This window comes from Delphinus delphis, chromosome 16 (assembly GCF_949987515.2).
Source record: "Delphinus delphis chromosome 16, mDelDel1.2, whole genome shotgun sequence".
Taxonomy (NCBI): domain Eukaryota; kingdom Metazoa; phylum Chordata; class Mammalia; order Artiodactyla; family Delphinidae; genus Delphinus; species Delphinus delphis.
This window is the reverse complement of record NC_082698.1, coordinates 10802306-10823923: the sequence shown is the minus strand read 5'-3', so window position 1 is coordinate 10823923 and position 21618 is coordinate 10802306. Positions and strand designations below refer to the sequence as shown.

Sequence of the window (21618 nt, the reverse complement as noted above, 5' to 3'; positions counted from 1 at the left end):
GAAAGATCTTTGTGTCTGCAAACATCCCAAAGTGCCCGGAACACTGCATGAGTATCACAGTATTATTTTAATTGCTTTCTCATAATTACTTTTCTGCTGGAAAATAAACTGGATTTTTGTAAATATCGGGGAAATTGAAAAAAGTAGGGTGCTTGTGAGTAGGGTATTACCTTACACTTGAGTATTAAAATCAGATTTTTTTCCATTTCTGCTCTAACTCAAATCTTCCATAAATCCTAGAAATAAAGTAACTAGTGTGTGTCTAACTAGCTTACTCCGTGGTTTTAATAGGGGAAGCTTCTGTTGATCACTGGTTTCCGTTTTCAAAGATTTCACGTTTCATGTACTGTAAAACCCAATTTGGAGCGAATGTTCATTTGGGATATTGTGAGAAATTTGTGGCTGTGTCCTAGATTTGTGAACAATGGATTGTTTTGAAGTCTAGATAAAAACCCCGCAAATATTCTGGCTGCAGACACAAATAGGATGGAGCACATTTGCATGCTGGCAGTGAAGAGAAGGAGGCAGTAAAGGAGTTCTTCAGTGCTGTGACTCTCGGAGAATAGAGGGGTATTCAGCCACAAACACTGATTCATACCCTCTAGTCTCCTAATGAAATAAGTTCAGCCTTTTGTTTTGTTAATAGTAGTTGACGAATTTCATTCATTTGGTCACAAGATTTAGTACGATTCCATAATAACACAAGGAAAGCAGTAGATACATTTAGAATATGTGTAACACAAGATGAAAAATGCTTTGTCACCACATAAATTAGGTTTGTTCTCCTGGGTTTTATTAAGAGTTTAATACAAGACATCATTTGTCTGCTTTTGATCCTTTTAAACATTCTGGTGTTTATAGAAGAATTTGTAATAGAACATATTTTCACTGTTTTTAAAAAATAGCTTTGTTTCCTTAGAAAGCTCAAATTTCATTATTTAATGCATAAACAGAATCCTGGGATCTCCTCTACTTCTGTTTAGAATGTTTTACTATAAAGGCAAACTTGCTAACTGTCTAATAACCAAAGTGTTTTTTAAAGGCAGCTGCTATAACCCAGATGTTTCTTTATTTGGGAAATCAGTGTCTCTGGAGTTGTGCCTATTTGCACACGTGCGCGTGCATGTGCGTATGCGCGCGCGCGTGTGTGTGTGTGTGTGTGTTTTAAAGGAGCTACTTGTTCAAATGTCACAAAAATAATATCAGAATGTTAGGGAATTAAGTGAGCAGTAATGACATCACCAAGAAGCCCCTGGCTGGCATCTCCTCTGTCCTTGGCACCATCAGCTGAGGTGACTATATCTGTCAACATGAAACTTGGGTGTGGTTGGACCGTTTGATTCCAGGAGCTTGTCTCCCTTGATGACTCTGAGCTCCTGTGGACCAGAGAGGCAGGCTGAGCACTCTTTTCTCGCACGCTGCGTCCCGACTTAACGTTCCCTGGATGTTCCCAACCGTCAGCTGCTCCCTTATGCACAGAGGTCATGCTTCCTTTCTGAGTGTGTGGAGGTTATCAGATCATCTTTGAAAGCCTACTTTTTGGTGTAGGAAGACTCCCTTGGTGTCGGGTGTTGCTTTTCAGTACTCTCTTTGTGGTCTGTAGTAGTTGTGTCTTTGTGTGTCCAGAGAACACTCCCAGGAGCTGGATGTGGGTGAGGAAAGCCATAGGAGCTGCAGGTGATGGGAAGTCAAATCAGATTGAACCCCTGCAGGCTCCTGGGGGACACGGTACTCTACAGCAAAGTGGAATCTGGAAGGAGGCGGCGGAGAGGCTCAGGTAAACTTTTAGGGATGTTCATTATCGCCCTCCTCCTTCTCGTCATGGTAGTAACAACCGCAGGCAGCATCTCTTGAGTGCAGGCACTGCGCTCATCGTTTTACAAACAGCATCTTAGTGAATTCTCTCAGAATCCTCTGAGGTTGGCACTTCCGTTATCCCATCATTTCAGTGGAGAAAATGCAACTGTCATGAGGTTAAACAGCTTATCCAAGGTTTACAAGCATCAGTGTCTGGACCAGGATCTGAATGCCAGCAGTCAGAGTGCAGACGGCCTTGGAACCACTCGCCTGTGCTGCCTCCTTGGGGGCTCAGGTGAGGTGGCCAGGTGGTGAATGCAGTGTGTCACACACAGAAGAGCAGGTGTAAAGGCACAGACACAGCAGAGCCAGGGCCGCGTGGGCCCCACGAATAGGCATTTGCTTGGAGTGCTGTGTGCTGCAGGGGGCCAAGGGCGGCAGGGATCCAGGAAGATTGTGGACAACTTCACGTAAGTTAATTAGTAGTTCATTCAGCAGAAAGTTACGAAGCACCTTCCTTGAGCCAAGCCCAGCGGCGGGTAGTGGAGGCGCGAAGCTGAATAAGGTGTGGTTTCTCGTCTAGTGGGGGCACAGACATGAACATGAGTCAGACGGTTGAGCATCACAGGAAAGCCCTTGAAGGACAGGCAGGACTCAGGTAGGGAACTGAAGGAACGGTAAGTGTTTCCCAGTTTCTTTCTCTGGCTTAAAAAAAAATGTACCCAAGACCTGTCCTTTGCCCCTCGTTTTGCTCTGGCCATGATACTGATATGTCCAGAAGATTTACTTCTGTAGAATATCGTTGAGATTGTGTTGATTTGCTAACCGGGGTTTCTATTCTGGAATAGGATGCTTCTAAGGAAGATGGAAATAAAGTCAATTTGGGGGGAGGAGGGAAGGAAAGGAGACAAAGCTGGCTTGTGATAGTTTAATTTTTAGACACCTTTGAAAAGCCTTCACTCTTGGCTTTGTGACGGGCTATAATTGTTTGCCCACAGCAGGGCCTTTCCCAGGCGTTTGCTTGTCCTGAGTTGTTAAAAGCACCGCGCAGCACACCTTTCTGTCAGATGCTGGGAATTAGGGCACTTTGGGCCCACTGTTTTGTCTGATGTGGTTGAACCCCAGGGACAAGCTCTTCTCTGGCTAGCGCCCTAACATCAGGTGTCCTGGCTTCAGCCCCTCGGTGGTTAGAAGTGCTTGGCACACTCATGCCCTTCCCTGCACACACACTGCTCCATGCCTGGCAGATTCCCAGAAGCATGCTGGCCACACAGTGCCTTGTATCAGTGCCCAGGCTTACCCACTGTCTGCGTGTAGCAATGGCCGGGATGGACGGCACTTCCTGTGTTGGTTTCATTGGTGCATGCACAAGGCAGGGCCCTTGCTGGTCCTGTAGGGCACGGGCAAGGCGCCTGGAGTAATGGGGCTCTTCCCTGCACCTGACCTCCCTGCACAGATGGGCTGGAGCTTAAAGTGCTCTATTCCCATACGTCTGGTTACAGGATCCTGGCATTGGTCATCTGTTCACAGGTTTCCCTGGGAACAACAATCAGAATTTCCTGGATACTAACTAACTCTCTGCTGGGCCTCGTGGGTGAGCAGTTGGCAGGGGCTCTAGAGTGGACTGCCTCGGTCCACTCCCAGCTTTGCTAATTACTAGCTTCGTGAATTGGGAAAATCACCTCCCCTCTCAGTGCCTCAGTTTCCTTATCTGTAAAAGGGGGCTTTAACAACACTTTCCTCCCTCCCCAGGGTGTTGAGAGCTTCAAATAGGGTGATAGACTTACAACACTTCACTTAGGGTGTGATCTATAAGAAGCATTCAACAACTACTCAGTGAATTTTAAATCCTTGCAACCATGCTTTGCTATGTATATCATCACTACACCCATTTGATAGATGAGAACACTGAGACTGAGACTCAAAGGTGAATAGGTTAAGTGACATACTCAAGGTCACAGAGCTGAAAATATCAGAGCTGGGGCATGAGACTGGTTCTACTAGATCTGAGTCTGTTGCCCACATTCATTTTGCTCCACAGGAGCTCTGGCTTCCTTGCCTGTGGAAGAGCATCACGCAAAACCAGCCACATCCCAGGCTCTGCTTAATGACTTTCATATGTTATCTTGATATGTGGGTGCTGTGTAGCGCATTTGCTTAGCAGTTTACGAGACGTTCTTTGATACAAGGTGATCTCACGCTCAGTTTCCCCATCTGTAAGATGAGGCTGTGGGGCTAAGCTGATCACTCTGATTCAGGACTCCAACCCAGGCAGCACGGCAGCCCAGATCGGAGCGTCACGGTCCCAGTAGCTGCAAGCAATTGTGTGTTCCCTTATCTCCCTGAGTTCCAGTTTTGTTTTCTGTACAAGGAGGATGTTTCCCCTAACGGAGTAGCTAGAGGATTAGACAATGTGAGGAAAGGCCCTAATACGTAGTAGGTGCTTAATCCATGACAGCTGCCACTACCACTTCTGTGACTTATCCATGTTCCTGGAAACACGCCCCATTCTTTCCTTCTCCAGCTCCAGAGTAAAGGTGTTTACCATGCTTTATTAATGCTTCTTGCTTCTGAGGTGAGAACTGCTACAGCACGGGTTAGAAGCACAGAGCTTGATTTAAACAGACTGAGTGCAAATTCCCACTTTACCACTTATTAGCTGTGTGACTTTTAGCAGGTTGTTTAACCTCTCTGTGCCTTAGTTTTCTATCCATTAAGTAAGGAGCCTGCTTCCTAGGGTTGCTGTGAGGATTGAATGAGTTAATTTACCGAAGTGCCTGTAGCAGACCATGTCATTAGTGAGTTTTCGGAACATGTCATTAGTGAGTTTTCAGAAGCACAGCCCTTTTCTCATAACTAGTGGGGAAAACTCAAGCACAGAGAAGGGGTCAGTATGTTCCCTGCATCCTGAAGCAGTGAGTGGCTGGAGTTCATTGTCCTGGTCTCTCTCAGGTCCCATTTAATAAGCACAGACGATTAACTGTCTTCCCACTGGGCCATTCCCAGATTTTCCAATTTTTTTAAGCCATGGAAACATTAATCTAAGGGAAACAATCCCAGGGGAAATTTTGTCTGTCCCTTTCTGTGCTCCATCTCCACACCTGTTTGGAGGTAGAAGTAACCACTCCCACCCCTGTGTCTCTGTGTCCATCTTCATCTCCTCCATGGGCTTGGGCAGCAGAACAGTGCCTTCGAAAGGCGTTTGTCAGAACGTGGAAGGGGCAGGCATCGGTTTAACTCAGTCCGGTTTGCTGAGTGAAAGTGGGGTGCTTCTTTTTTCTTCATTCTTTCACTCGGTTCAGAGGTGCTTTTGCCCCAGAGGAAGTTGTTTTCCTAACGTGTTGGCTTCTGGGGCTCATCTCTTAATTCCAACTTCTGGTTGAAAGGGAGTTATAAAAAGTTGGGGGCAGCAGGTGGTAAATGTAAGTAAGTCTCTGTCCTGATCTGAGGACTGCGCTGCCCAAGGATACGGCAGATATGTTTCCGGGAAGAAGGAGCGAGACCAGAACCCAGATGTCGTTAGCATGAGAGGAGCAGAGAAAGACCCCTGACAGCCACGTGCAGACATTTCTGTTGCGGCCGCCTGGGCGGGGGCTGGGACCCTAGCCTGGTGGCTGCAATTCCTCACCTGCGAAGCTCGTGAGATGGGAAGCCCTGGGCCCTCCTGGTGCTTAGCCTTGGCCCAGGAAGCAGTTTGTCCTTGGTTCTAGAAGACAGACCAACGTGCATCTGCCTAGGAGAGTTAAAGTGCTGTCTGGTTGGGCAAGTCTGGATGGGGATGTAATTAAGAGCGGGAGAGCTGAGGCAGCGAGCAGTGCTAAGAGGGACCCCCTTGGCCTTGAAGCTGTGAGCTTGGAGCCACCGGGCAGCTCTGATGCCTTCCCCGGCTCCGACTCCCGGGCTTGGAGCCGCGGTCTCCCACGCGGCGCCCCATCTCCTGTTTGGTCACCACAGTCCTGCTCGGGATCATCTCCTGTAGGCAGCCTCTGGAGCCTTGGAGGGAAAGTCTTCCGATTCATATTTTCTCTGCGGTTCCATTTCTGTGTAACCTCAGACTGTGCCAGCTGGGATTGTCCTACAGTGTTTCCTTCGGTTCTCCATTCTCATATTTAAGGTGTGACTGTGGGTGGGGTCATTGCAGCTCTGTTCACTGTTCAGTGAGCTGCTTTCTCCTGTTTGGGGTGGTAGCTGGTCTCTGGTGCCCAAAGTGAGAGGAAACAGAAAGCTCAGGACTTCTTTGACCTCGACCGTAACTTCGGACTTACGTAAGCAGGGACTTCAGCCATCGCTCTCTAAACACTGAATGTGTGAGTCAAAACTGATGCAGTGTTTCTCAGTCCCCAGCATCATTTGAGATGCTTGTTACACAGTATGCTTGTTCTTAACTCACAAGCGAGTGTGGCCTTTTTGAGTCGCCCCTGGGGAAATCCCCTGCTTCAGTTCTGAATCTTCTCTTAGAGCTGTGTCACAGTCTCTTCTGAACACCCTCCGTGGTGATAGGACTTGCTGATGTGGCGTTTTAATAGCCAAGTCATTCGGGGCCACTGCCGATAAGGAGGCTCATCAAGCCGGTTACTACCATTTGTGCTCAGAAAGAAACCAGCCAGTAAGGAGAAGCGTTTTCACGTCTCAGGAACTGGCTCTGAAGACAGCTCCCAAAGAGGAGCTCCCAAGATGCTTTGAGCTCTGGCAGTCTGGCTGTAGCAAGTGTGCAGGGCCTCCGAAATTATTTTGAAAGACTGTGCATTTGGATGAATTCTGTTTTTTAAAGAAGGAGAGTATCTTCTAGCCATGCCTTAGTCTTGGAAAGCCCCTCTCCAGAGTGACACCGATCAGAGCCCAGGTGGAGATTTCCCAAAGCGGGAACGCTGTTTGGTTAATAGTGACACACCTCACCGCTCCCACCACCATCTGTGAGCCAACTGTAGATTTGTGAGATATTTAATCCCTTTTGATTGTTATCCTGAGACGTTATAGTCATAAGGAAATAACATAAATACCTTTTTTTTGATTGTTGGAATGTTGAAAACAATGTACTAATTATAGAATGCTGACTAAAGATTAGACATGAGAGGCAGAAAACCTGACCTCCAAAGCTTGGCCTTGCTGCTCACCAGCTGTGTGTCCTTGGGCACATCATGTAGTCCCCAAGCCTGGCAAGGAACTGTCACAAAGCCAGCGTGAGGATTTAAGAGACTCCAGTACCTGACGGTACCCAAACATAGTTCCTGCCTCATAGAAGGTTCAGTAGTGAGTGTCGCTTGCATCTGAATCCCACCAGCTTGGTTCATTAAGCGCTTACTGCACTCCCAAGTGCTTTGGTCCAGGGGAAGAAAAGGGGTGGAGGAAGGGAAGAGGAGAGACTTCATGGAAAAGGACTAACCTCTGCTTTGCAGTGGAAATGAATATTCGACAAAAGAACACCAAAGGGGAATGAATCAGGCGACTCTAAGCAAGTCCCATGTGCTCCCATGTTGCCAGGGAGCTGAGGATGGAGGCCAAGGGTTCTTCCGCGCCTCTGCAGGGGAGGACGGGAGGAGGGTTACTGGCAAAGATGAGTCAGTATACTTATGGACTGGTCTTTTCTGTTTAAAAAGCCACCACTTGGGGCTTCCCGGGTGGCGCAGTGGTTGAGAGTCCGCCTGCCGATGCAGGGGACACGAGTTCGTGCCCCGGTCCGGGAGGATCCCGCATGCTGCGGAGCGGCTGGGCCCGTGAGCCACAACTACTGAGCCTGCGCGTCCGGAGCCTGTGCTCCGCAACGGGAGAGGCCACAACAGTGAGAGGCCCACGTACCGAAAAAAAAAAAGCCACCACTTAAAACGTGGCTCCCAGCAATTACAAATCAGTTATAACCCATAATCAGACCTCTGATTTTTCAGGTCTGTGGAGTCTCTAAGTATAGATATAAATCCTTCTTCGTTTGAGGTCAGGAGTTCAGTAAGATCATTCAACTAGTGAGTCTAAACGAAGCTAACTGGAACTAGTTATCAATCAGCCCTCTGATAGCAAACTGCTGTCCTCATAAGGGATTCTTTGTTATTTCTTCCAGGCAATTTCTTTCCTCACACCCCTGGCTGTTATTTGTGTGGTGAAAATTATCCGGCGAACAGACAAGACTGAAATTAAGGAAGCCTTCCTAGGTAGAGTATTCACAGTTCCTGCTTTAAGGGATGGGGCTGAACTTAATTATTTAGGTTGCTAGATTTTGAAAGTCTCAGTTGCACCCAGCTGATTTTTCTCTTCATCAAATTAAGTTTGGAAACACAAGACAAGGTAAACTTTTACCCCTAAGAAGAACCCGTGCACGGGTGGTTTAAGTACCCTGTCTTCAGGGTCAGCCCATTGCCGCTGTCCCTTGTGCTGAAAGTGAGTGTCAGACTCCCCATCAGAGCTCTGTGCTTCCCCGGCACACCAGAAGGGCAGCTCTTGGCTGTAAGGGAAAGTGAATCTGAAACTTTGTCACCACTGACTGTCCAACCCCACATTTGTGGCTAATAGGCCCATATTTAAGGGCAATTCAAAAGTCAACCACAGACTCCTTGACCAATCACCATTGGCTAGAGGCAAAAATGTGCAAAAGCAGATGTAAAATATAATATAAACTGGAAACAAACTCCATAACTCTTCTTCAGTTTGGGGACATTTGGGCAGTTAATCAACTGTTATTATGTGAAGAATGCTCCAGTCTTTGCCATTGATTATAACACCATTGTTTTCAGTTCTCCCCAGGCTGAGCCATATCTGCACGTGACATGAGGCTGACATTTTTAGGGTTAAACCCATGTTTTTTCTGATCTGCATCTTAATCAAAAGACTGAGTAAATGACAGCATTGAGAGAAAGCAAAACTAGTTGGCTTGTTTAGCAACCAAAATAAACCACCTGGAGGCCAGGTTTTTAGCTTTTTGATGGTTGGGAAAACTGAATTAGGTTTATTTTTTGACATGACACGTTAAATTTACCCAACCCGTCCGTCACACACATTGTGTTTGTTGGTGTGTTGTATAGGCTCACCATTCAGTTAGGTAGTAAATCTGGAAATATGAGATTCTTAAGTAAAGGTTATGTTTGTTAATTACTGAGCTTTGAGGAAATGAAAATGTAGCGAAACATGGTCTCCCTTGTTCTTTGTAAGGGAAGGAGGGTGAGGGTGAGATCTAGGGAATGCAGAGCAGTAAAGGGACAGGGAACATTCTTACATAATCAGGCTTTGGTTAGGCTCTGTCTAGTTGAAAAGAACAGAATTCCTCTGAAATTACATCAAATAAGTTAGAGGTTTGCTTACAGGGCTATAACAAGCAATCTCACAGACATCCAGGAATAGGGAGCAGAAGGACAGAGGAGCCTCGTGGGGACGGAATTGGTATCCAGGCCACGAGGGGTGGAGGCGCCCCTGCCACCTCACGGCCCCTCCTCTCTGCGATGTGCCCTTCCTCTCCTCTCACTCCCTGCCTCAGTCCCCTGTCTGGACGTCGTTTCTGCTGCCTGCACCTTTGGTCTGTGTGAGGTTTGGGCTCGCAGTGGTGGGTGCCCCTGGCCCACCCCTGTATGACCGTTCAGCTCCAGTGCCACCTCGAAGTTTCACTGCATCTCGTGGTCTAGACTTCCCAGGTGGAGACTCTGGCTCGACTCATTTCTCAAAAAGCCTGGACACAAAAGTCCCGAGTCTCTGGCCAGCCTGTGGATGCCTTCCCTGAAGTCAGGTGTGGACCCCTGGCTGCTTAAGTGCGGGTTGATGCTTTGGTCATCACATGGTCTCTGTCTCCACAGCTGAGGTGGTGGAAAGGTCAGGTTTTCCAGGAAGGGCGTAGGTGCCCTCCCACATGGAGCTCGAGCATCTGGACAGATATCACTGTGGTCCCCCGAATGTCCCTTCAGGAGCCCTCTCAGTTGACCTGGAAATCCCTCTGCTTCACTTGTCATTCTAGTCGCTCCCTTGACGCGGAGTCCCGAGATATGTGACTGTGGGTAGGAACTGTCTTTCATGGTTATGGTTATAATTTACTGCCCGCTCTTGGAGCTGGGCTGTTGTTATGGCAGTGAATAGCTTACAGTTACTTTCCCTAGACCTTTCATTCTCTGCTAAATCTCCCTTAGGATGACATCTCAAAATTGCACCCCATACCCGGCCTCCTATATGTTAACAGAGAAGGCGGAGTTATTGGATGTTCTGTTTGCCTAGATAAATGAGAGCCTGCCTTGTAAAAATGATGAAGAACCTCCCATTGTACACAGTTTGTTTTAAATTGCTGCTTTTAGGAAGCCGTGGAAGTAGTGGGTGGGGAGAGTGATCTTTAAAAACCAAGGACAGAAAACTAGGTGTAGCTTTTCCACCGTTACCTGGGATGCAGGACTTTCTCAGTGAGGGTGGTTTAGTGCTGAGGTCCCTTCTTTAGCCAGGCATCTTCAGCAGACCCGAACCCCCAGAGCTCCCCTGATCCGCCTGTCCACAGCAGCCCCCCTTGTGCATCTGCTCTTGGACAAGTGAGGCCTGCCCCGCCCAGCATCGGGCTCTAAGGGATCTGGCTGCAGAACAGCCAGGTCTGTAAATTGGAGAACCCTGTTTTGGAAGGACTGTGGTGCTGAATTCCCAACACCAAAAATAACAACAACAAAAGCCCCTCTTAATCCTCTGGGGTGCCTGTAAGCAGGAGTGCCCTCCATATAGGCCACTTGCAGGCCAACTCACATGACACACTGCTTTGAATTTCTTTATCAGACACAGTCTGGCTTGTCTTTCTGACTCTTCTCTCAAGCCCGCAGTGCTGTGGGATGCTGTAAACACAGCCCTTAGGAACCAGGCCCACTGGGTTATTGTTAATCAACAAGCCACCCCCTGCCCCCATGATTGGCGCCATTCATTTCCCGCTTGGCCAGCCTGTCACACATCTAATCTCAGCCCAGCCTTCCCTCTGGTATCAGTGAGAGGTCCCCTATCTTGGTCCCCCTGGGGGTTGTGCTATTCAGATGAACATAATAATCAGTTCATTTCACTTCCGGAAGGCTGCAATGACTCCCACCCTAAGTACTGTCGTTGCAGATCCCCACTCTCTTCTGTCTCCTTCAGGCTTTTGGATCAGAGAGTGAAGCTGCCAGCTGTTGGTGCTTATATCACATCCACACATTTTCTAGCTCAGCTACTTGAAGCTTTGCAGAGAACTGCTCTGTGCTCCAGTAAATCCGGCCGGTGCAGAGGTTGAGGACGCGTATGGTGTTTCTGGACTGGTGTAGCAGTCTCTGAAGTTCCCCAAGGGCATTGGGAGATCAGCTAGTGATGCTTGTTCCCAGAGACCTCCTCTGTGCAGAGGCCATGCTAGGACCAGGATACGAGGGAGTCTGGCCCCTCTGGGAAAACACAACAGTGAGCCCGCTGGACTAGCCCTGAGAAGAAAAGCCCCTGTCATCTCAGGGCTATTTCACAGCCTGTTAATTGTCGTAGCTGTGGGAGAATTCTGCAGTGAAGATGGCCCAGGGAATTTTCCCTCCTCTCTGCAAAGGAGACCTCTCAGCAGTGCTGTGAGCTTGTGAGAAAGAAGGGAAGCCAGCGTTTTAGGAAGGAAGGGTCTGTGCGTGCAGAATGTAATCATATCTCTCCAAGTCCCCCCACTCTTGCTTCCAGTTTATATACCCCAGTTGCGTGCTCGGTATTTTAAAGGTGGTGCCGCGCTGCTGACGCATGCTCTGCTCTCCACCCCGGTGGCCCATCCCTCCTTTGCTGCCACAGTCAGATATGGCACTGCTGCCCATCCCGCACTTAGGGGATTAGTTTCCCTTTGACAAAGGTGTTCATTTGAACTGGTCCCTCCCGTTCTCTTTGCTTCCCATGACTTGTTAAAAGCAGGTGGGTTCTGTCTCCACCTCAGTGGCCTGTGCCCTTGGTGACTGTTGACGGTTCACAGTACTTTCCGTTTGTAGAATAACACATTTGTCTCCCTTGATGACCATGAATTGCTCCAGGCAGCTCCCTTCCGAAAATGGCCCTCCGCTGCTATTTTCTTACGTAAATCTCAGCTAGTATTGAACAGTTAATACTTGCCAAAGGGAAATCGTAACTCATATGCTTTATTATTCAACAAAGCAATGGAACGGGGCATCAATAGGTTTTTATTGCTTATGCAAAGCATTTGGCCTTCCATCGCATTGACTTGCCTTTTGTGCAGTCTTGATAAACACAGGAGAGAGGTGCAGGGTCCTTGCAGGGAAAGCTCCATGACTCATTTCATCTGCACGCTTTGGACGATCTGTGCTTCATCCAGCAAAGTCCTTCCAAGCTGCTGGGAGAAAGTCCCTGTGCTGCCTATTTTTAAAGGATGTAATCCAGAAATGCCTACTGTTTTAGGTGGCAGGAAGCACCACCTGGGCAAATCTTTTCAAAAGCGAACGAGGTTTTGGGGACACTTCACCTTCTCGGAAACGGTGATTTGTTTGATAACAAGTGGAGAGCCGTCAGCAGGAGACGCGGGTCAACAAGGAGGTGACAGCTGAGTGGGCACGTCCTACTTGCAGTAGGATTCCAGCAGCTGCTCTGATTAGAATTGTGTCTGAGAAGATTGCCAGAAGGAAATAAAAAAGTTATGTTTCTTGCTACCAGTAGAAGGGATTCTACATGCTGTCCTATTAAATCTGTTCCTATCAGGCCAGAAGATGATAGATGGGCTTCTCAGTGATATTGAAAATTTCATTCAAGGAGGAGAGATCAATTTCATGTCACAGGGGCTTGGAATTTTATGAGTCACTCTCCAAAGTCCTGTTCTAATTACATTTTCCTTTAGCTGCTCAAACTTGCCTCCCTTTTTTAGAGTATTCGCTCATATTTCTGTGGTCATAAATTAAACAGTAGTATGATGGAACAGAGGTGATGGTGACGATGATGATAACGATGATGACGATGGTTTTGATTTGCGAGCCCGTTGGTTATTTTTCTGTCTGTTGGTTTTGTTTTGTAGCCGTGTCCTTGGCTCTTGCTTTGAATGGAGTCTGCACAAACACTATTAAATTAATAGTGGGAAGGTAAGTTCCAAAAAAGAAACAAATAGTGACTGATTCTCAGGGTTTTCTACGTAGGAGCCTTGGCCGCAGGACACTGGATGGGACAAATTTGAGCTCTTCTGGTTTTCCCTTAAGTTATCGTCCTTCTGAGATTTCTGTCCTCAGCACAGATCTTTCCTCTCCTTTGAATTACGAACTCAGTATTTCAGAAAGCAGGGCATCAATAGTAAAGCGGTATCCACCGACTATACTTTCTTGTGGACCAAAGCCCACTGCTGGCATCTCTGGTCCATCCACTGATGTTCCAGGGCCTCACCAGACACCCACTCACTTGCCAGTTTGGGCCTCCAAAAAATAAATAAGCTTTCTTCCTTATCGTTCTCTTTGGAATAAGAAACCTGGATTGGCGTTTGAGCTTTGGCTCATGGCCCATTTCTCTTACTCCCCTGGGAAGTGATTTCTCTTGTCCATTTATCTTGCCTCCTCCCTCAGCCGCTCTGGCAGTGAGCTAATCTCTGTAGAGATGAACCGTCAAAAGACCCGAATTCAGGACCTGACCTTGGCCCTGCCTGGCTGTTGGCCCTGGACAGGTTGGTTCCCCTCTTGGAAGCTCAGTATCAGTGATCATGTAAATACTTGGTGCGTGGTGCTGGCCAGGCATCGCGGGGGCAGAAGAGGGATACAGATTGCGCAGTGCGTGGCTTGGGGCTGCAGTGTCCTTGCAACTTTCCAGGCTTAGAGTTGCTGTGGGGCCTGATAAAATGCCGATTCCCAGGCCATGTCCGCTCTGAGGTTCTGGTTCAGTAGGTGAATAGCCACACTTGGAGGAACACTAGCCACATAGGGGAGAGACAGTAAGCCAGCAGTTCTGGTAGATTACTGATAATTGGTATGTTACAGATATCGATAGATTGTTATTGGGCCCAGATCCCAGAGCTGGAGGACCAGTGAGTCAGTCTGTGTGAACTGTAACCCAGTACGTACAGAAAAGGGGGATTGTGTTTACAGTGCTAGCAAGACCTTGTCCACGGCAGGCATTCGGCAAAGGTTAGTTGAATTAATGTGAAGTAATTCACCATCACACATCTGTGTGAGAGTCCACACTTGAGTGAGGTGGACAAGCGTGGGGTGAGCTGTGTAGGCACAAGAATCCAATTGCTGGGGTTCAGAGCTTGTCTTTGCCACTTACTGGTTGTGTGTGACCTTGGGCAGTAGTGTAATCTTTCTGAGCCTTCATTTTCGCACCTGTGAAATGAAGGAGGTCCGAGGGCCTGCCCCAGGGTTGTCATAAGAATCGTATGACACATAGAGTCACAGATGTAGAGAGCAAACTTTCGGTTACCAAGGGGGAAAGAGGGGTGGGACGAATTGGGAGGTGGGGGTTGACTTATATACACCACTATGTATAAAATAGATAACTAATGAGAACCTACCGTTTAGCACAGGGGGCTCTACTCAGTGCTCTGTGCTGACCTCACTGGGAAGGACATGTAAAAGAGGGGAATCTATGTATACATGTAACTGATTCACTTTACTGTACAACAGACACTAACACAACATTGCAAAGCAACTATACTCCAATAAAAATTTTAAAAGGAAATAAAATTTAAAAAAACATGCACCCATGGGCGGTGCTTAGTGCTGGGTCTGGTATGCAGTACGTACTCAGTACACGTTATCCGTGATTGTGGCAGGAGGCTCGGCCTCGGGGCCGGCTTGTAACCGCCTCCCTGTAGAGCCTCCCCCGCAACCTGGACCAGGTGCCGACCTGGACCAGGTGCCGACCTGGCGACCGTGTGCTCTGCATCTTGGAGCTGGGCTTCCAGGTCCTCTTCAGTGAGCTTAAGTGAGACTGCTATTTAAGAAAGGGCAGGCAGTTGGCCATCCAAATTCAAGCTACAGGGCCACGAGGAGCCTGGAGGCTTGGGTCCTGGAAGCAGCCTCCGAGTAGCGGACCCATAGGTGGAGGCAGGAACTACCCTCTACTCCGCCGGCCCTGGGCTTAGGTGGCTCCTGGAAGTCACCTCACTTGACCTGCAGGACCTCACCTTTGGGTAGGTATTGATCTCCCTTTTCTACAGATGTGGAAACTGAGGCTGGGGTGGGGGATGGCTACATGACCTTCCCAAGGTCATAAAACTAGTAAGTGGCAGAGTGGGAGTTCCAGCCCAGATCTCTCTGACCCCAAAGCCTGAGCTTTGCCTAAGCCCATAGTGTCTTCGGGGCGGGGCGGGCTGCGCTGTTGATGGCAGCAGGAGGAGCTAGGACAGCAGGGGACAGCGGGGTTAGCTTGGGGTTTGTTTGTGATGGCAGCGTTTTATATTGAAAATGTCCATGGTGTCTTTTGTAGACCTCGCCCCGATTTCTTTTACCGCTGCTTTCCAGATGGAGTGATGAACTCGGAAATGCACTGCACAGGTGACCCCGATCTGGTGTCCGAGGGCCGCAAAAGCTTCCCCAGCATCCATTCCTCCTGTAAGTTCAGTGGCTGGGCCACTAATTCCTGGGTCATGTCTCCTCATCACTTTCTTCGGGAGTTGAGAGAAAAGAGTTGATACACGAAGGTCGAGCACCGTTCACTTTTCTTCACTGGTTGGCTTAGAAACAAGATATTTAATAGGAAATAATGAGCCTGAGGACAAGGCTCTGGAGTTTACAAAACATTGTATATGTTGCTTTTGTGAACTTGGCGGAGTGTGACATGTGACACTTTACCCTTTGGCAGTACCAATCAGAACTTAACAGTGCAAGGGAATTAACCAGGTTCCCTGGGACCGTATGCCTTTCAGCTCAGTATTCTCTCTAGTTTACTCCTTCAATGAAGGTAGTGTATGTGTGTGTGTGTACCAACATATAGTATGTATGTGTGTATATATATATAAATGAACGTACACCCTCCCTAATATATAGTCTGATTATGGGTATGTGAGCTGGGACCAGCCTTAAGCAAAGAATAACATGAATCAGGTGCAGGGTGGTGTAGTGCAAAGCATACAGCTCTTTAAAGTGTGACACATCCTGACTCTGCCAGGTCCTAGCTCTGTGACTTAACCTCTCTGTGCCTCAGTTCCTGCTGTGTAAAGTGGGAATAAGGCCTCCGCTATTGGTTGGAGTGAGGGTTAAGAGATGGGCATCACTGACATTGCTGGGGCGTCTGCCGGGCCCAGATGTTAAAAAGGTGCATTATCTTGTTTAGTCCATTCAGTGTCTGTCAAGTACTTGGTATCATGCTTCAAATAAACCCCAGTCATCCATGCATTGTTTAGTCTCAGGGCTGAGGTTCTCAGAGTGTTCTGGTGTGTGTCTTCATTCGTTCCATCAGTGTTTACTGAGTGACTTAGGTGCCGGGCACTGACTGTGATAGGTGCTGGGGACACAAAGATAAGTGAGACACAGCGCGTGTCCTGGGGAGTCCCCGGGCAGTGCAGGCTTTATATTTAGGTTGGTGATTCTGGGCTCATTGGAGAGGAACCAGGCCCACAGGTGACCACCTGGGAGAGGACAGCCTGCTCTCCTGACCCAGAGTCCTTGATTCCCCACAGGTCTGATCGTTGTTTAGCTTTGGCGAGCCTGTTACCTTAATCTTTTCTCTTTTTTCTAAGTACCCGATACACACCTGATAGTGGCTGGATCAGGGAGTAACTGGACGGCCTTTCCTGCAGAGTGGTTGTTGAGCATTTTGCTCAGAGTCATTAGAGATTAGGGCCTGTCAACAATATAGAGGTGCCCGGCCGTCTAAGTGGATCTCCATCAGCCTGTGCCACAGCCCTGCCAGGTCCGGTTGTCCCCACTTTATGTACAGGGACAGTGAAGCTTAGACGGACTCAGCAACTTGTTCAAGGACACTTAGCCGACCTTCATGCCAGCCTCTAACACGATAGTGTCTTGGGCTTTAGGTGATTAAATACAACAGGGTGTTCACAGCCCACGTGCATTTAAATAAATAACTCATTTTCTCCTCTGGTTTACTGGAGACTTTAGTGGGTTGAATAATGGCCCCCAAAAAGATATGTCCAAGTCCTAGCCCACAGGACCTGTGAATGTGACCTTATTTGGGAAAAAGTCTTTGCAGATGTAATTAAGTTAAGGATCTCGAGATGAGATCATCCTGGCTTTAGGGTGGGCCCTAAGTCCAATGACAGATGTCCCTACAAGAGAAAGGCAGAAGAACATTGAGACTTAGAGATGCAAGGAAGAAGGCCACGTGAAGGCAGAGGCAGTGATTGCAGTGATGCAGCCACAAGCCAGGGAGCACCTGGAGCCACCAGAAGCTGGAAGAGGCAGGGAAGGAGCCTCCCCCGGAGCCTTCACAGGGACCGTGGCCCAGCCAACACCTTGATTTTAGACTTCCGGCTTCCAGAACTGTGAGGGAAGAAATTTCTTTCATTTTCAGCCACCAGGTTTGTGGTAATTTGTCACAGCAGCGCTGAGAAAAGAAAAAGGAGCCTTAGATTGAACACATTGGCTTTGGAGTCATGGGGGAGACTGAGAGAAAGCACACTCCTGGGCATGCTTCCTAAAATGCCCTCTGAGGTTAGTGTTGCCAGGGGCACAGCCTGCATGACGGTGTAGGGTGCTCCAGTCACTCCCGCTGTTTAAGGTCACGCATCCATTTGGATTCACTTCCTGTCCGAGTTTGTTCTTCGCCTCTGAAGTCATGTTTTGTTTTAAGTGAGTCTGTTTCGGAGGCAGTGTAGGTGCCAGCTGGAGGAATGTCTGCAGTATTGATTTCCTATCTCCTTACTGTCAGGGATTCCTGTGCTGGCATTGTTTAGAGGTACCTGGGGTGGTATTCACCTGGGGTCCGCTTCTGTCTGGTCTCCATCTGTATCCTGTGGGGTCACTCAAGTTCTCCATGGTTTTAAGACATGTTCTGTTCTCCCAAAGACTCGGTGCTGAGCTTCAAGGGGCTTCAAAAATTATAAGCAGTAAGAAGTGAAACCCTGTGGGAAAACCTTAATCCTGGCTTTCAAACTGTTAACTGAGGACTGCAGCACAATTTCGTAGCTACTGTTGCATTTGAACTTGGGAGGGAAATAGGTCTTATGTGACTAACTCAAGCTAGAAGACTGCTGGACCACAAAGAGTAGAGGGCAGGCCCCACAGAAGTGTTTCTTTCAGAGGCACACCCTCCCTGTCAGATGCGTTTCCTGACAAGTCTGCCCACCAGCTGCCTTGTCGAATGCGGGGCTGATGTCCCATCTGTGCTGGACAAGTGTTTTGACAGAGGCTATTACTATCTCTTGCTTAAGATGTACTTATAATGTTACAGATTTTTACTACTTGCCAGACACAGAATCCTCCCCAGTCTCTAGGCTTTGGTGAGTATTTTCATCTGCTCTCTTGCTCTTTTATGACAGGTCAGAGGTTGCCTTGCAGGGAGCTGCCGTGTCCACTTAGAAAAACCACCAGCGCTGTTTCCTGGATCTCTTATTGTAGCTGAAAGGAAGCCTAGTGGTTGGTGTGACTCTTTGCTCCTCGGAGAGGTGGCAGGCCTCAGAGGGGGCGACCTCAGTGGACTCGCATTTTGTATGCACACTCTTTCTCCCTTCAGTAAAATCAACTTCGTGGGTTGCATTTGGGGGAGTGGACACAGGGGCTCTAGACCAAGGGATCTCCGGAGACGAACTCCCCATTCTAGGTAAACGTGGGTTTGCTTCTGTTCTCTTCACGGGTAATTGGTGACTGGAGGGTCGTTGAGGTCCACATGTTGTTCTGCAGAACAGCTGGTTTTCTTTGAACGCAAGAACAAACGTTGATTACTTTTGGAAACAAAAGATCTTGTTCTCAGTTTACCGTAAGCAGTCCAACGGCACTGCCCTGAAGGGCTCACGTGCCAGACTTTCAGCAAATGGCACGTCCCTGTGGTAGCCACGCCCTGGGACTTGCTCTGTGAGGCAACCTAAGCCGCTTGCTGGAAACGCGGAGATCAGTTTCAAAGAGCGAGTGATTTCCTTCCGAGTTTTGAGAAGCTTGGGGTTTAAAGTGGAGAAGGGCAATGTGGCTTCAGAGCAGGGATGTTCTGAAAAGGGGATTGTCTGTCAGCATACCATCTCAGCTTTTGATTGGGTGTTGTTTCAACTTCCAGAAAGAGGATAGATTTCAGAGAGAAAAATTGAAAACAAAAACAAAACCAAAAAACCTTATTATTGCCAAGTCAAGCTATTAAGAAACTTCTTTTCTATAAAATGGTGGGAATGAATAAAGTGATACTGTGTCCAGGTGTCGGCAGATGACAGCATGTGGGCTGCCTGTTTGGTGAATAAAAGTGTTACTGGTGCACAGAGATGCCCATCATTTACGTGTTGTTTATGGAGGCATTTACTTTACAGTGGCAGAGTTGAGTGGCTGCAGAGAGACCTGGCCCACAGAACTGCAAACATGTTGCCCATACTCCAAACAAATAGTATTAAAAAGCATTACCACAGGGGTCCCAGTGGGGGAGGGACGAATAGGCAGAACACAGAGGATTTTTAGGGCAGTGAAACTACTCTGTATGACACTGTAATGGTGGATGCCTGCCAGGATACATTTGTTGAAACGCATAGAATGTACAACACCGAGACCGAAGCCTAATATAAACCGTGGGCGTTAGGTGATTATGACGTGTCAGTGTAGGCTCATCAATTGCAAGAGCTGCTGGAGGACGTTGCTAATGAGGGAGGCGTTGTATGTATAGGGGCTGGGAGTCTATGGGAGGTCTCTGTACCTTTTAAAATTTGCTGTGAACCTAAAACTGCTCTAATAAACTAACGTCTGAAAAAAAGGCTTTACTAAAGCAAGACCAGTGCTCCTGAATTGTGCACATAGATGTTTCATTTTAAAACAAGTCCATTATCGTATAAAAGGTGGGCATTTATGGGCTAATCAGTGCTTGTGGGATGCATTCTTTAAATGACAGACAAAATTTCAAGGCGTATCTGGCCCATGGTGATTTAACAGGTTCTTCTTGAGTACTTAGTGTTTTACAGGTACAGGCTTGCACTTGGGGAGGGTACAGGATGCTCAGACGTGGCCATGTGCTGTTTGGGGCCAGGGCAAATACAAGGTGCTTTAACACAGTGCTCTGGGATCGGGGAGCTGGGAATTCCAGTTGGGGAACAGGGAAAGCCTCTGCAGGACAAGCTCTTTCTCCTGTCATTTCCCAGGAGAGTACGCATGAGCTAGGTGTTTTGGGTCATTTATGTTTGAAGTGTCTTTATTCTATTTTCTAGCTGAGTGTAGAATTCTAGGTTGAAAATCAGTTCTGTGCAGGATTCTAGTTTACCGTGTGCTTCAGAGAGACCCAATGACATTCCCTGCTTTCATTTTGCTTTTCTCTTTCTCTCTCTGGAACGTCTCAGGAGCCTTTAGCTCTGGTCATCTGAAGTTTCACAATGATGTGCCTTCCTGGGACTTTTTTCTTTGTATTTACTGTTCTGGTCTCTCAATGGGTCCTTTTATTTTGTAACTTTGTGTACCTCCCTCTATATTCCCTATTTCTTTTCTCTGGATCCTGTATTAGGCAGATACTGAATCTCCTGAGTTGATTTCATCTTTTAATTTTATTTCCTATTGTCTTTGTCTTTTTGTTCATCTCTCTAGGAGATTTAAAAAATTTTATTTACCAGCCCTGCTATTGAATTTATTATGATTTTTATATTCTTAATTCCCAAAAGCTCTTTCCTGAACTCTGATTTAAAAAAATATAACGTCGGGTTCTTTTGTCATAAGTACAGTGTCTTTCTTCTTTGTCTGCAGGTACCATCTGCTCTCACCTTCTCTTCATCTGCATGTTCTTTGGTATCTCGCTTTCCTTAAATATCTGCTTTGGCTGGATGTTCTTATTTAACGTGGGAGCACTGAAGCTAACTGGACAGAGCCCATTAAGTGGACTTCACTGAAGGGTGGGTGGGGAGTGAACTGGTTGACCCTGAGTGTTAGCATCTGGCCTTTACTTAAAGGCCGTTCTATTCCCTGGAGGAGGCATGCCCCTTCCCTGTCTCTGGCCAGGTGTACATGAACCTGGCATTCTGGAAGCCAAGCCCAGGGACTTGGTTTCTCACAGGTCACCTTGCAGACCTTCCCTCAGGCCCCTGTTTTCGGTCTGATTGTTCAGCCCTGTTTTCTACTTGCCTGCTTTTTCCGAGCCCAGAGCCTTGAATGGTTAAATCTTCTGCCTCCTTCAAAGGTTGGGGAGGTGACAGTTTCCTGGTTTGAGGATAGGGTGGGGACCTGGAGAGTTTAACCGCTCTCTGGGGACTTGCCAGCTACTTCGCTGTCCAGCCCACGTCTCACCCCTGCCTCCTGCGGTACCGGTTCAAAGCTTTGCAGGGCCCTGCCTGGTGAGTTAGCGCTTCTCATCAGCGCCACTGTCCGCAGGCGTGGAGGTGCGCCTTTCCCCCACTCTGCCAGCTGCTTCCCATCCTCATGTATTGTGGGGTGCAGTTGAGGTGCTTCTAGCTCCATTTAAGATAGAATTTGTTTCCCTATTTGCATTAGTCACGGTTCTCCAGAGAAACAGAACCAATAGGGTATATGTATAGAGAGAGAGGAAGAGGAAGAATCATTTTAAGGAACTGGCTCACAAGATTGTGAGGGCTGGCGCGTCTGAAATTTGTAAGGCAGGCCGGCAGACTGGAAATTTGGGTAGGATTTCTCTGTTGTAGCCTTGAGGTAGAATTTCTCACTTGGGAAACCTCAGTCTTTGTTCCTAAGGCCTTTAAATGATTGGATGAGACCCACCTACATCATGGAGGGTGAGCTCCTTTACTAAGTCAACGGATCGTAAACGCTCATCATAGCTAAAAAATATCTTCAGAGCAACTTCCAGACCGGTGTTTGACCAAAC

At 47.8% G+C, this 21618-nt stretch overlaps 1 protein-coding gene across 4 annotated transcripts in view; it reads left to right on the top strand.

Annotated features, from left to right (window-relative positions):
• PLPP4 (phospholipid phosphatase 4) overlaps positions 1-21618 on the top strand; it is a 187554-nt gene that overhangs the window by 116010 nt on the left and 49926 nt on the right. For 2 of the 4 annotated variants that reach the window (XM_060033530.1, XM_060033529.1), the window contains exons 3-5: positions 7850-7940; positions 12746-12809; positions 15139-15263. The exons of 1 other annotated variant lie outside the window; for it this stretch is intronic. In XM_060033530.1, the coding sequence (XP_059889513.1) occupies positions 7850-7940; positions 12746-12809; positions 15139-15263 (280 nt within the window). Of the gene's footprint in view, positions 1-7849; positions 7941-12745; positions 12810-15138; positions 15264-21618 lie in introns of those variants that run through there. One more of the 4 variants, XM_060033531.1, reaches the window with a different exon arrangement.